Raw genomic sequence first — 15,595 nt, forward strand, 5'->3', positions numbered from 1 at the left:
TATGTATGTGTGTGTGTGTGTATGTATGTGACGTGCAGTCACTAGAGGCAGATGAGGCGGGGCCTCACCTGCCATCATGGAAAGAAAAGAAAAAAAAGGAAAATGAATTTTTTTTTACACATACATTACATATATATGTGTATATATGTAATATGTATATATATATATATATATATGTATGTGTGTGTGTGTGTGTATGTATGTGACGTGCAGTCACTAGAGGCATGGAAAGAAAAGAAAAAAAAGGAAAATGAATTTTTTTTTAATTAAATTGTTATATGTATGCAGTGATTATACTATAAAGTTATTTTCCATTTAACTTCACCCGTTTTAGATTATTTTTTATTTAAAATCGCTGAATTTTCACATTTGCCGTTCAAATACTGAGAAGAGACGGTGCGGTGAACAGCAGCCAGTTGAGGCACGTCACTGCGTTGTGCCTCACCATGGATTGCGGACTCGGCTAACTGCTGGCCTGCTGTGCAGTGAGACTGTATTGCTATATGAATTATATTATACATTTCCATAGTTTAGTTAGCTGAGGTATATAATGTACAGTGTATTTTGTCAACAACTGTATGTGTGTAACGTATTTCTTGTGCTGAGCGATCATAAAACGGCTGCAAAAGACGCACTGGCTGAGGCTTCAGTAACCCCGCCTCCTGCACCCCCGCCGTAGAATGCACGGCAACCCCTGATGGGAGTGGTATATCAACTAAAGCCCACACTTAAACTTTCCACATGCAAGATTGAATCTATTTAAAAAAGTTATTTCATAAGAAGTCAAAAAGTGCAAAAATAATAATGTTCGTGTTGGAGGAGTTGTGAATGACTGCAGGGCCACAACATTAGGTACACCTGCAGACTGCAGGTGTACCTTATTCACAACTCCTCCAACACGAACATTATTGTTTTTGCACTTTTTGGCTTCTTATTAAATAACTTTTGTAACCTATTTTTATGGGCTTTCCTCTTTGTGATGTTAAGTTCCTGTTATGCGCTGTTATACAGTATATGCCTTGAGCTCTTATTTTGAAGGCGCTAAGAGCGGAATTTTGACACGGAGTGGAGCGGAGGTTTTTGAAAGAAGGTAAATAAAGTGGTCCTCGTGTAAACTGGAGCCTCCGTGTTTGTTATTTTGTAGTTTCATACAGTATAGGCGACATTTATAAACCCTCGGTTACACTTTTTTAAATAGATTCAATCTTGCACGTGGAAAGTTGAAGTGAGGGCTTTAGTTGATATAACACTCTCGTCAGGGGGTGCATTAATCCAGTACAACAGCGGCTCATGGACTTATTTTATAAGTAAAGGTAAGACCATTATTAAATGTGCTTTTTTGTGTGCTACAGTTTGTATGTGTAAAGTTAAAGTTAAGTTAAAGTACCACATTGAGTTTCTGGAAGTACCTCTGGCAAGATCTGTTCATTCAACCTGTTCAGAAGCATTCTTGACAAGATTTTACTGACGATGGCTAAGAGAGAGATGCCTCGATAATTCCTACACTCTCTTCTGTGTCTTTTCTTCTTTCTTCTTAATATGCTGCTGTCAAAAGGCCTTTGGACCAAGGCTGTCTCAAAATAGTTCATGGTTTAGTCTCTGATTTAGTCAGAAATGCTCCAACAGAGATTAGAACCCACCCTGCTGTTGTCCCATCAGCTATCATGTCATAAAAAATAATAATATACATACATTTAGACATGTTCTGTGGCTTACAATATGTACTGTCGAATGGGAAGATCTGCTTAACGTGGTAAAAGTATATCCAAAACAAATACCAACCATGACCAAAGTTAGGTACCAAGTCTGAACTTTACCCCCAAATAAGGTTGCTCAAAAACAAAATGTTGATTTATAGGTACATTTTTGTTTTTAGCCTATGTGTCATACTCTGAGTTTATGGTAAATTAAATTCTGGTCTTGGGCATAAATGTGCATGCAGCAGTATTAAGGGTAGCCTCTATGTCTGAGCTTTTCCTACCTCATTAAAAACAGCAAGCTCCAGTTTGTGAGCAGGTAATAGCAGCAGACCTGCAGCTCAAAGGGTTTCTTTGTCTGGCTGTTATAACGTGGAGGCTGTATTTCACCACCTTCTTACTTTTTTGCCTTTTAGCTGTGAGTCAAAACCAGACTACAAGTTCTCCTGAACATATGTGCACCATTACAGTCACCGGTGTTGGGACTAACGCGTTACTTAGTGTAACGTCGTTAGTTTCGGCGGTAACTAGTAATCTAACGCGTTATTTTATATATGTAGTAACTCAGTTACCGTTACTACATGATGCGTTACTGCGTTATTTTTACGTTATTTTTCATGTAGTATCGGCTTGAAACAGAAGATCTGAGTGTTTTATTGCAGCGCTGCGGTGGAAAAGAAAAGGCGTGCTTTGTGTGGGTGGGGGCGGGGGGGACTCCCGTACCGCAGTTGAGGAGCACAGGGGAGACGTTCCTCCAGGGCCTATGTACGTCTTCGGGGCTTCGGGGCAGTGGGTCTTTACAGCTGAGGGTGAATGACGAGACCGGCGGTTTGTTGCAACTTTGTGACTTTATTGGACGCAGCCATCCACCAAGCTAGAGCACCTGCACGCACTCACTGTCGGCGTTCCCTCACCTCTCTCGCCCACTAACTCACTGATGTCACTCACCTCACATGCTGTCATATCTTAAAGGGCCACACACACACACACACACACACACACATACGCTACTCTCATAACAACTAACAAGACATCATGGCGAAGCCAGAAGTCGAGTTTTTTAACATGGAGACATTCTCAATACTTTTGTCGAGCACAAAGAAAATAACATTTTAGTTAAATGTAAGTTGTGTCTTGGATCAAAGATCCTATCTACTTAAAGTTAAAGTTAAAGTGCCATTATGTTGCAGCTATTTAAAATAGTTGTGTCAATTTGTTCTGGCCTGAAATAAATTGGCCCTTTGAAACATATCTTTGTCTTTGTGTGTTGTATGTAGACCACATTGCTTTCTGAGTTCAGTGATGCAAATGCATGTCAAGTTGATCAACACATTGTTTTATTCTCCAGTAGGGATGTCCCGATCCGATATTTGGATCGGATCGGCTGCCGATATTTGCCAAAAATTGCGTATCGGCAAGGCATGGGAAAATGCCAATCCAGATCCAGTTTAAAAAAAAACTCTGGTCCGTGTTTTCCAACGCACCGATTTAAATAATACATTCCATTTTTCTGCTGCTCCGTAATTTCCGTTCCGCATTTTCCAGCACACCTTCAACACATCCACAGGTCTGTGAATTCTCACGCAGCTGCTTTTAGGTGCTGGCATTACACGACAGGCTCTTCTCACTCTTTCCTGTGTCATACGTCACATACGTATACGTCCTCCCCGAGCAGAGAGGTAGCAGCATGGCTAACGTTAGCTGTGATGCTAGCGCAGCCGTGCAAGCAACGCTCCCTCTAAGGTGCTCGCCTGTGCAATTGCGCACTGTTTAAGCGTCCTCTGCGCATAGCAAATCTATGCCACGCACAAAATCAAATAAAAAAATAAGCGCATAACAATTTTCGACACACGGACACGACAGAGAAAACAGTTTTCGTCATCATTGTTCAAATATTGTGACGTCTGTCGAGACGCTTATCTCCATTCGGTGCCACACGTCCACACCATCAAAATGCCGAGGCAAAAATGTCCACATCAACACCGTACGAAAAAATTAGTGATTTTTTTAGTTGTGATTTCCTTCTCTGCATGAAAGTTTAAAAGTAGCATATATTAATGCAGTATGAAGAAGAATGTTTTAATGTAGACATGCAAGCCTTGAAAGAACATTTTGAAAATCAAGACTACATTTCCTGCAAATGGATGCATTTCTACCCTATATTTTAACTTTAGATTTATTCTCATATCAAACTCTTTTGGCTGTCTTTTTGACACTTACATCCGGCGCCCCCCTCCACACCCTGGATTAAAAAAAATTTAAATAATTCAATGTGATTATCTTGTGTGATGACTGTATTATGATGATAGTATATATCTGATAGTATATATCTGTATGATGAATCAATTTAAGTGGACCCCGACTTAAACAAGTTGAAAAACTTATTGGGGTGTTACCATTTAGTGGTCAATTGTACGGAATATGTACTTCACTGTGCAACCTACTAATAAAAGTCTCAATCAATCAATCAAAACACATAGAATCATCATACTGCTGTGATTATATGCATCAAGTGTTCATTCAAGGCTAAGGCAAAATATCCACATATATATTGTGTATCGGCAATATTAAAAAAAGGCCATATCACCCAGCCCTAGTTCAATGATGCCATTTCTGTTTGTCATGTATAATTTTGTCTATTTTGTGTTTATGCTTGAATAAACAGGTCAGTTTCTTGTTACCAACCATTGTGTATTATTCAAACTCCCCTAATTCAGCTGGCTAGTTGTTATCAAGAGTACTAAAACCCTTTTCAACATGATTCTGACAACTAAGTAGGCTAATTGACTTTAAACTTTAATACATGCTCGGATAGGCCAGTATCGGTCAGTATCGGTATCGGATCGGAAATGCAAAAACAATATCGGTATCGGATCGGAAGTGCAAAAACCTGGATCGGGACCTCCCTATTCTCCAGTGCAATAACAGTACTGAAATGAAGGCTAAAAGGGCATTAATGGGAACCTTAAAAAAAGGGGGAACAAAAGAAGTAACTAAATAGTTACTTTTCACAGTAACGCATTACTCTTTGGTGTAAGTAACTGAGTTAGTAACCGAGTTACTTTTGAAATAAAGTAACTAGTAACTGTAACTAGTTACTGGTTTTCAGTAACTAACCCAACACTGACAGTCACCATGCCACAATTCCAAACTCTCCTCTACTCATCCATGGCAGCATTATACAAAACTGTGCCGTGTTTCGACTGCTGTTTCCGTGCAGTCTCCTCCGAACATGCGCTTTCTAAAACCGTCAGTTGAGATGTTTGTCACCACCTCTCACAATGGACTCGAGATGAAAGATGCCACCAGAACCTCTGCATGGCACTGCTGACCTCCTTTGTTGTCCATTTCAATAATATTCAATAACCTCTGTCAATATTTTTTAAGCACTTTTGCACTGTATACCAGAGGTGTGGACTCGAGTCACATGACTTGGACTCGAGTCAGACTCGAGTCATGAATTTGATGACTTTAGACTCGACTTGACAAAATGTAAAAAGACTTGCAACTCGACTTAGACTTTAACATCAATGACTTGTGACTTCACTTGGACTTGAGCCTTTTGAATTGACATGACTTGCTACTTTCCCCAAAACCCAAAGATGAAAAAGTTATTCGGGAGCGCTCCGTATTTTTCATTGTGTACTTGTCTATCAGCGTTGCGTGTGTCAGCTGGTGTGCTCTCAGTACAACAGCCAATCAAATTAGATCTACTTTGTTTTCATCACACAGCATTCATCCAATCAAATTGCAGGACAACCAACGAAGAAGACATGTCCAAACCACACGCCAGTGAACAAAAAATGATACCTAAAATAATTTCGTTTGGGTATAAAAATTACGAGGTGGTCAACACAAAACGGTTTGCAGTATGCAACACATGCGGTTCGAAAATTACTGATGGAGAGGCAACAACTTCCAACTTCGTCCGGCATTTGAAGTTGCACAAAGAAGGGTAAGTTTTGAATGTAAGATAACGTTTATTGGCTAAGTAACGTGACTTTTATTTGCTGTGTAGTTAAATCAGTGAGGCTGTAAACTCACTGCTAACGTTATAACGTTATTGCAAACACGGGAATCTGTTGCAGTTCACTACCTTATTCATACTTTTTGTTCAGTGATTTTTTTTAAGCAGGGTTACGTTAGTCAATATATCACACGTAACGTTAGACGGCGGTCAGCAGCACCGCGTATTTTAGCCACCTAAAAAAAGACAAAAATAGTAAAATAAAGGTAAAATAAATACTACGCCCCCATCGTGCACAAATGACTGACAGACTCTTGGCTAATTTGGTCTTTTGCAAATGCAATGCAGCATAGGGCCCTGACATATAAAAAGTACAACTTTTTTGTTATGTTCACGTATATGTCATGTTTTTTCAATGTTAACACTTTTGTACAAATAAGTACATTTGCACTTTATTTTTCAATGTGTTTGTTCTGTAAAGGAATGAGTTAAATGTTTAAAATGACTGGTTAATAGTGCTATTATAAAGTGCAATGTCAGCACAATTTTCTTTCCTGCAATTTAAAATGCACTTGTTTTAATAAATAAATACAGCGTTTGAAAAGCATACACAATCTGTGTTAATATATTAGTCTGTGGTTAAAAGGACTTGAAAGGACTCGAAACTCAAAATGCAGGACTTAGGACTTGACTTGAGACTTTCCAGTCTTGACTTTGGACTTGACTCGGGGCTTGCCTGTCTTGACTCGGGACTTGACTCGGACTTGAGGGCAAAGACTTGAGACTTACTTGTGACTTGCAAAACAATGACTTGGTCCCACCTCTGCTGTATACCCATTTGAATATTTGTGTTACCACCTATGGGTTATGCTTAAAATACATTCGAAGACATTACAGCATATGTTTGATACTGATATCATCAAAGTTTTATAATCATTGATGATTTATGTGCAACTACTGTAGTTTTTGTAGGTCCCATGGCTCGAGACGTAGTCCATGGTAGCCACGTTTTTAAACACATTTTTGCTCAAATCTTATGGACTTGTGAAGTCCAAATATATGTACCAAATTTCGTAGTGGTTGGGCAAAATATCGAAACGTTATAAAGAGCACTTTATAGCCAGCACTGCATTAGCCATTGTCCGAGAAAGACGAGACCTCCAGTCAGCATTCAGAAAGTAGAGAAACTTAAGGCCAGAAACCTGAGGGTTGCAGGTTCGCTCCCCGCCTCTTACCATCCCAAAAAAAAAAATCGCTTCCGTTGTGTCCTTGGGCGGGACACTTCACCCTTTTCCCCCGGTGCCACTCACACCGGTGAATTGAATGATGAATGATAGGTGGTGGTCGGAGGGGCCGTTGGCGCAAATTGCAGCCACGCTTCCGTCAGTCTACCCCAGGGCAGCTGTGGCTATGAAAGTAGCTTACCACCACCAGGTGTGAATAAATGATGGGTTCTACATGTAAAGCGACTTTGGGTACTTAGAAAAGCGCTATATAAATCTCAGGTATTATTATTATTATTAAGGTTTACGTGTACAAACCTAATAGCACACAGCTGATTGACTAAACTTGGGAGCAGAGGACTGTGTCTCAAAAGTGAGCCAAATTACAGACATTTGGCATTTCTGTCTCCATGCATATGCCGAATGTATGCTGAGTATCAAAGCGCCCACAATGCAAATATAATCACTAAGCACACCAGTGACGTGCAGTCACTAGAGGCAGGTGAGGCGGGGCCTCACCTGCCATCATGGAAAGAAAAAAAAAATGTAAAAAGAAAAAAAAATAATTAAATTGTTATATGTATCCAGTGATTATACTATAAAGTTATTTTCCATTTAACTTCACCAGTTTTAGATCATTTTTATTCAAAATCGCTGAATTTTCACATTTGCCGTTCAAATACTGAGAAGAGACGGTGCGGTGAACAGCAGCCAGTTGAGGCACGTCACTCAGTGCCTCAACATGGATTCCGGACTCGGCCAACTGCTGGCCTGCTGCGCAGTGAGACTGTATTGCTATATGAACTATATTATACATTTCCATAGTTTAGTTAGCTGAGGTATATAATGTACAGTGTATTTTGTCAACAACTGTATGTGTGTAACGTATTTCTTGTGCTGAGCGATCATAAAACGGCTGCAAAAGACGTACTGGCTGAGGCTCGCCTCCTGCACCCCCGCCGTAGAATTGTTGTATCAACTAAAGCCCACACTTAAACTTTCCACGTGCAAGATTGAATCTATTTAAAAAAGTTATTTCATAAGAAGCCAAAAAGTGCAAAAACAATAATGTTCGTGTTGGAGGAGTTGTGAATGACTGCAGGGACACAACACAGTGTCATTATTTTTTCTGTATTATAATTTCATCATCATTAGGGGCCTCTCTGGGCCCCCCTCCATCATGGGCCCCTAGAATCCGTCTCCTTTACCCCCCCTTTTCGGCGCCCCTGTTTACCAACTGGAGTATTTCATATACCGTATTTTCCGCACCATAAGCCGCCCTGGGTTATAAGCCGCGCCTTCAATGAACGGCATATTTCAAAACTTTGTCCACCTATAAGCCGCCCCGTGTTATAAGCCGCATCTAACTGCGCTAAAGGGAATGTCAAAAAAACAGTCAGATAGGTCAGTCAAACTTTAATAATATATTAAAAACCAGCGTGATGTGGGCGCGCATGGAGTCGTATATCAACATGGACGGAGCTGCGTGAAAAAAGCCACCCGGCCTCTTCGCGTAAACTTCCCTTAACCACTCGCTCACCTTTTCTTCATCCATCCATCCCTTCGAGTTAGCTTTTATGATGACGCCGGCTGGAAAGGTCTCTTTTGGCAAGGTCTTCCTTTTGAATATCACCATGGGTGGAAGTTTCTGGCCATTAGCATGGCAAGCTAGAACCACAGTGAAGGATGACTTCTCATTCCCTGTGGTGCGAATATTCACCGTACGTGCTCCCGTTGTATCCACAGTGCGGTTCACAGGAATATCAAAAGTCAGTGGAACCTCGTCCATGTTGATAATGTTCTCTGGCCGGATCTTTTTTTCAGCTACCTTGTTTTTACAATATGCACGAAAAGTAGCCAGCTTTTCTTGAAAGTCTTTAGGCAGTTGCTGTGAAATAGTAGTCCGTGTGCGGATGGAGAGATTGCGTCTTTTCATGAACCGGAAACCTGTCGCTTAGTAGGAGCCATTTTGTGGTCTTTACAGATGTAAACACACAAAGGAAATGAAACGTAATATCCGCGCCCTTCTTCTTCTTCTACGGGGGCGGGTGGTTGCTTACAGTAGAAGAAGAAGCGCTTCCTCTTCTATGGGGGCGGGTGCTTACCTTGGCGGTTGCTTGCGTAGAAGAAGAAGCGCTTCCTCTTCTACCGGGAAAAAAGATGGCGGCTGTTTACCGTAGTTGCGAGACCTAAACTTTATGAAAATGAATCTTAATATTAATCCATATATAAAGCGCACCGGGTTATAAGCCGCACTGTCAGCTTTTGAGTAAATTTGTGGTTTTTAGGTGCGGCTAATAGTGCGGAAAATACGGTATGTATATATATATATATGTATGAAATACTTGACTTTCAGTGAATTCTAGCTATATATATATTTATTTATTAGGGCCCGCATGGCCCATTGCAAAAGGACTCCCAAAGGGAGTCCTTATGCAATGGGACATAAGGACCTATTGTTTTTCTAAGGTTTTATTATTCTTTATTCTTCCGCCGCCACATTAAACTGTAATTTGACCCACTTAACATGCTTCAAAACTCACCATATTTGACCCACACATCAGGACCTGCGAAAATTGCCTTTTTTTGAAAAAAACGAACCACAAAACTCAAAATTGTGCTCTAGCGCCCCCCAGGAAAAAAAAAAAACTAGACTGCCTGTAACTCCCACTAGCAAGGTCGGAGAGACATGAAACAAAAACCTCTATGTAGGCCTGACTTAGACCTACATTTCATAATTGTACATTCTCGGGCTAAAATCAACAGGAAGTTGGCAATTCCCCCTTCAAGACAAAAAAGTACTAAAAACAGTAACTTTTGCCTCTTTGAGCTGTAATTTGACCCCCTTAACACGCTTCAAAACTCACCAAACTGAACGCACACATCAGGACTGGCAAAAATTGCGATCTAATAAAAAAACCTAACCCCAAATCTCAAAATTGCGCTCTAGCGCAATTTTTTAATAAAACGCAGAAAAAACTGCTCCTCGCAAGAAAAAAAATGACAAAACTGCCTGTAACTCCCACTGGGAAGGTCGGAGAGACATGAAACAAAAACCTCTATGTAGGTCTCACTTAGACCTACATTTCATAAATTGACAACCCCCAGCAAAAATCAACAGGAAGTTTTCTATTCCCCCTTCAAAACAACATTTTTGTAAAAACCGGTCACCTTTCTTCAAACATTATCTCCTCTGAGCGCGTTTTGTCGTTTCGGCTTCAAACTAACACAGGAGAGAGATTGAACCCTTTTGATTAAAAGTTATCGAAAGAGTTTTAATACCGGCTCCGGTTTTGATTTTATGACCCTTCAAAGAGCCGCTGCGCTGATGCTGCTGTTTTTTCAAGAAGGCTGCTTAAAAGCAGGAAGCACCAGCGTGCCCACACAATGCAGACAAGGTAGGTACACTACACAAAAGTATTGGGACAATTCGGACTAAAAGTAGACAAAAGTATTGGGACACTTATGACGAAAACTGAACAAAAGTATTGGGACACTTAGGACTAGCACCTGCCAAATACGCGGGCCCGACCAATGCTGCTTGCAGCTTTATTTTATACTTGAATTTCAGTGTTCATTTATTTACACATATACACACACATAACACTCATCTACTCATTGTTGTACTTGAAAGTACAATGCAATACAATGGCACCTATCAAATACACAGTAATGAAAACACAGTTGTTCTACTAACTGTACTGTGTGTTATGAGAGTAGAGTATGTGTGTGTGTGTGTGTGGCCCTTTAATAGGTGACAGCATGTGAGGTGAGTGACGTCAGTGAGTGTGTGGGGGAGAGAAGAGAGGCAGCGGTAGCGTGAGTGCGGGGAGGGACTATAGTTGGTTTTGTGTTGGATTGGCTGTGTGCAAGCAATCAATAAAGCAAGATTTGCAACTAATCGCTGGACTCATCATTCACCCTCAAGTCGTCCGCTGTGGAGACCCAAGGTGAAGGGTGTTGCCCTGAGCATACATCGGCCCTGGAGAAGTGTCTCCCCTGCGCTCTTCGACTACGGTCTCGTTCTTCTGCTTTGTCTCCTTGTGTGCGCAACACTGGACTCAGGTCCGCACGGAGCTGGAGGGGGCGTGGCCTCCAGCTCCGGCTGAATTCCGGGAGATTTTCGGGAGAAATTTTCTTCCGGGAGGTTTTCGGGAGAGGCGCTGAATTTCGGGAGGGTTGGCAAGTATGTCCCGGCACGAATTGATCTATACCTCCTTCCAGAGGGTAGAAGGTTGAAGAGGCCATGTGCTGGGTGGTATCTGTCCTTCAGGATGTTGTGTACTCGCTTTAGGCAGCGAGTTGTGTACATGGCACTCATCTCTGGGAGTATCGTCCTTGTAATTTTCCCCGCCGCTTTAACCACTCGCTGGAGGGCCTGTTGGTTCGCTTTAGTGCAGCTAGCAAAGCACACTAAAAATCCGTAAGTGAGGACACTGCTGATGGCACAGTTGTAGGGGGGGGTCACCCACATTTGCGGTCCTCTCCAAGGTTTCTCATTGTCATTCTCATTGACATCCAACTGGGTTGAGTTTTTCCTTGCCCTTATGTGGGATCTGAACCGAGGATGTCGTTGTGGCTTGTGCAGCCCTTTGAGACACTCGTGATTTAGGGCTATATAAGTAAACATTGATTGATTGATCATTGATTGATAAATGCACTGCAGGACTGCTGTTAAAACGCCCAGAAAAAGTGGTACATACACTCTTAGAAATAAGGGTTCTAAAAGGGTTCTTCTACAAGGGCTGAGGTTCTAACTGGAACCATTTGCTTCTGAAAAACCCTTTCCCGAAGAAAGGGTGTTTCAGGGGTTCTTGGTAACGCTAATGGTTCCAGTAAGAACCATTTTGATCCAGAGAACCCTTTAAAACCCCTTTTCTGAATAATTGGTTTTAAAAGGGTTCTCACTAACACTAAGGGTTCCAGTAAGAACTATTTTGATCCAGAGAACTGTTTTTGGAAGAAAGAGTTCTTCAGGGATTGTTGAAAGCATGGGTAAGATCCAGTGTCACCAGGGACATACTTCCTGATAACATTTGCCAATAATGGTGCCTATCTTTAAATAAATGTATTTCTCATTAAAATGTTTTGAATGTTTGTTCAATGTCAACATGATAAATGACCACAATATAATATGAACTAAACTGATCCGTAGAATACAATATGGTTCTTTATAGAACCCTCAGAAGACAAGACGGTTATCGGTGAAAACCTTTGAAAAGGGATGTTTTTAGAACCCCCCTGTGTCAGGTCTAGATGAAACCCTTGAAACATGAAAGGGTTCTTAGTGGAACTCCCTGCATGGGTTCTTTGTAGAACCTCTCATGGGGGGTTCTGGGTGGAACCTTACACACACAGTTCATGGTAGAACCCTCCAAAAGGGTTCCAGGTGGAACCTTTATAAAAAGGTTCTACCTGGAGCCAAAAAGGGTTCTCCTATGAGGACGAGCCGAAGAACCATATATGGTTCTACTTAGCACTTTTATTTCTAAGAGTGTAGATGTCTGTTACATTTTTCATAACTTAGCATGACACAAATGTGCAGTAAATGAGTGTCTCCATGGTGACGGCCACGTAGTACGTTCAAAAACCTCATTTAAATAGGGCGGTCTGCACAACCTATCAATTGTTTACACAGTCTTACTAGATCACATGCACACAAAATTAGTTGATCAGGCCCATAGTTCCTTATAGGGACCGACCTCACTCAACAGAACATTACATTCAATGTTTTGGCTCATCTAAGAGAAGCACTAAAGCATTTTTTTTTTTTCCTTCCATAGATCAACATCAACGTCAACACCATGGACTCAGAGCTGGAGTTTGCCGTCCTGCCTGCTGCCACCGGAGAAGTTGTGTTTGAGCAGGTGTGCTGAACACATTCTGCACTGACCTCTATCTACTCTCACACTACATTCAATGAACAATTCAACTACTATATACAAACCCCGTTTCCATATGAGTTGGGAAATTGTGTTAGATGTAAATATAAACGGAATACAATGATTTGCAAATCCTTTTCAACCCATATTCAATTGAATGCACTACAAAGACAACATATTTGATGTTCAAACTCATAAACTTTATTTTTTATTTTTTTGCAAATACTAATTAGGGCCCGCATGGCCCATTGTATAAGGACTCCCAAAGGGAGTCCTTATGCAATGGGACATAAGGACCTATTAAATTTGTAAGGTTGTATTATTATTATTCTTCCGCAACTTTGCGCTGTAATTTGACCCCCTTAGCATGCTTCTAAACTCACCAGTAATATACGGCAAAACTTTTTATCAAAAAACCAAACCCCAAAACTTAAAATTGCGCTCTAGCGCCCCCTAGAAAGAAAACTGCTTATAACTCCCAGTACGAATGTTGTAGAGACATGAAACAAAACCCTCTATGTAGGTCTTACTTAGACCTACTTTTCATTAATTAATTTCCTCGGGCAAAAACCAACAGGAAGTTGGCAATTCCCCCTTCAAGACAAAAATGTACTAAAAACAGTCACTTTTGCCTCTTTGAGCTGTAATCTGACCCCCTTAACATGCTTCAAAACTCACCGAACTTAATACACACATCAGGACTGGCAAAAATTGCGATCTAATAAAGAAAACCTAACCCCAAATCTCACAATTGCGCTCTACAGCAATTTTTGAATAAAACGGAGAAAAAACTGCTCCTCGGAAGAAAAAAATGACAAAACTGCCTGTAACTCCCACTGGGAAAGTCAGAGAGACATGAAACAAAAACCTCTATGTAGGTCTTACTTAGACCTACTTTTCATTAATTAATTTCCTCGGGCAAAAATCAACAGGAAGTTGGCAATTCCCCCTTCAAGACAAAAATGTACTAAAAACAGTCACTTTTGCCTCTTTGAGCTGTAATTTGACCCCCTTAACATGCTTCAAAACTCACCGAACTTAATACACACATCAGGACTGGCAAAAATTGCGATCTAATAAAAAAACCTAACCCCAAATCCCAAAATTGCGCTCTACAGCAATTTTTGAATAAAACGGAGAAAAAACTGCTCCTCGGAAGAAAAAAATGACAAAACTGCCTGTAACTCCCACTGGGAAAGTCAGAGAGACATGAAACAAAAACCTCTATGTAGGTCTTACTTAGACCTACTTTTCATTAATTAATTTCCTCGGGCAAAAATCAACAGGAAGTTGGCAATTCCCCCTTCAAGACAAAAATGTACTAAAAACAGTCACTTTTGCCTCTTTGAGCTGTAATTTGACCCCCTTAACATGCTTCAAAACTCACCGAACTTAATACACACATCAGGACTGGCAAAAATTGCGATCTAATAAAGAAAACCTAACCCCAAATCTCACAATTGCGCTCTACAGCAATTTTTGAATAAAACGGAGAAAAAACTGCTCCTCGGAAGAAAAAAATGACAAAACTGCCTGTAACTCCCACTGGGAAAGTCAGAGAGACATGAAACAAAAACCTCTATGTAGGTCTTACTTAGACCTACTTTTCATTCATTAATTTCCTCGGGCAAAAATCAACAGGAAGTTGGCAATTCCCCCTTCAAGACAAAAATGTACTAAAAACAGTCACTTTTGCCTCTTTGAGCTGTAATTTGACCCCCTTAACATGCTTCAAAACTCACCGAACTTAATACACACATCAGGACTGGCAAAAATTGCGATCTAATAAAGAAAACCTAACCCCAAATCTCACAATTGCGCTCTACAGCAATTTTTGAATAAAACGGAGAAAAAACTGCTCCTCGGAAGAAAAAAATGACAAAACTGCCTGTAACTCCCACTGGGAAAGTCAGAGAGACATGAAACAAAAACCTCTATGTAGGTCTTACTTAGACCTACTTTTCATTCATTAATTTCCTCGGGCAAAAATCAACAGGAAGTTGGCAATTCCCCCTTCAAGACAAAAATGTACTAAAAACAGTCACTTTTGCCTCTTTGAGCTGTAATTTGACCCCCTTAACATGCTTCAAAACTCACCGAACTTGATACACACATCAGGACTGGCAAAAATTGCGATCTAATAAAAAAACCTAACCCCAAATCTCAAAATTGCGCTCTACAGCAATTTTTGAATAAAACGGAGAAAAAACTGCTCCTCGGAAGAAGAAAATGACAAAACTGCCTGTAACTCCCACTGGGAAAGTCAGAGAGACATGAAACAAAAACCTCTATGTAGGTCTCACTTAGACCTACTTTTCATAGATTGACAACCCTCAGCAAAAATCAACAGGAAGTTTGCAATTTCCCCTTCAAAACAAAATGTTTTTATAAACCGGTCACTTCTCTTCAAACATTATCTCCTCTGAGCGCGTTTGTCGTTTCGGCTTCAAACTAACACAGGAGAGAGATTGAACCCTTCCAAATAAAAGTTATCGAAATAATTTTTATAACTGCTCCGGTTTTGATTTTATGAGCCTTCAAAGAACCGCTGCGCTGCTGTTTTCTCAAGATGGCTGCTTAAAAGCAGGAAGCACCAGCGTGGCCACACAATGCAGACAAGTTAGGTACACTAGACAAAAGTATTGGGACACTTCGGACTAAAAGTAGACAAAAGTATTGGGACACTTATGACTACCACTGGACAAAAGTATTGGGACATTTAGGCCGAAAACTGGACAAAAGTATTGGGATACTTGGGACTAAAACTTGACAAAAGTATTGGGACACTTGGGACTAAAACTTGACAAAAGTATTGGGACACTCAGG

General features: G+C 40.7%; 1 protein-coding gene across 1 annotated transcript in view; it reads left to right on the forward strand.

The window, feature by feature from the left end:
* Positions 1-15,595, forward strand: part of ezrb (ezrin b) — a 168,276-nt gene that overhangs the window by 25,893 nt on the left and 126,788 nt on the right. Inside the window, exon 2 of the mRNA XM_061986985.2 lies at positions 12,671-12,754. Within this exon, the coding sequence (XP_061842969.2) occupies positions 12,671-12,754 (84 nt within the window). The remainder of the gene's footprint in view (positions 1-12,670; positions 12,755-15,595) is intronic.

Source organism: Nerophis lumbriciformis, linkage group LG26, assembly GCF_033978685.3.
Source record: "Nerophis lumbriciformis linkage group LG26, RoL_Nlum_v2.1, whole genome shotgun sequence".
NCBI lineage: Eukaryota > Metazoa > Chordata > Actinopteri > Syngnathiformes > Syngnathidae > Nerophis > Nerophis lumbriciformis.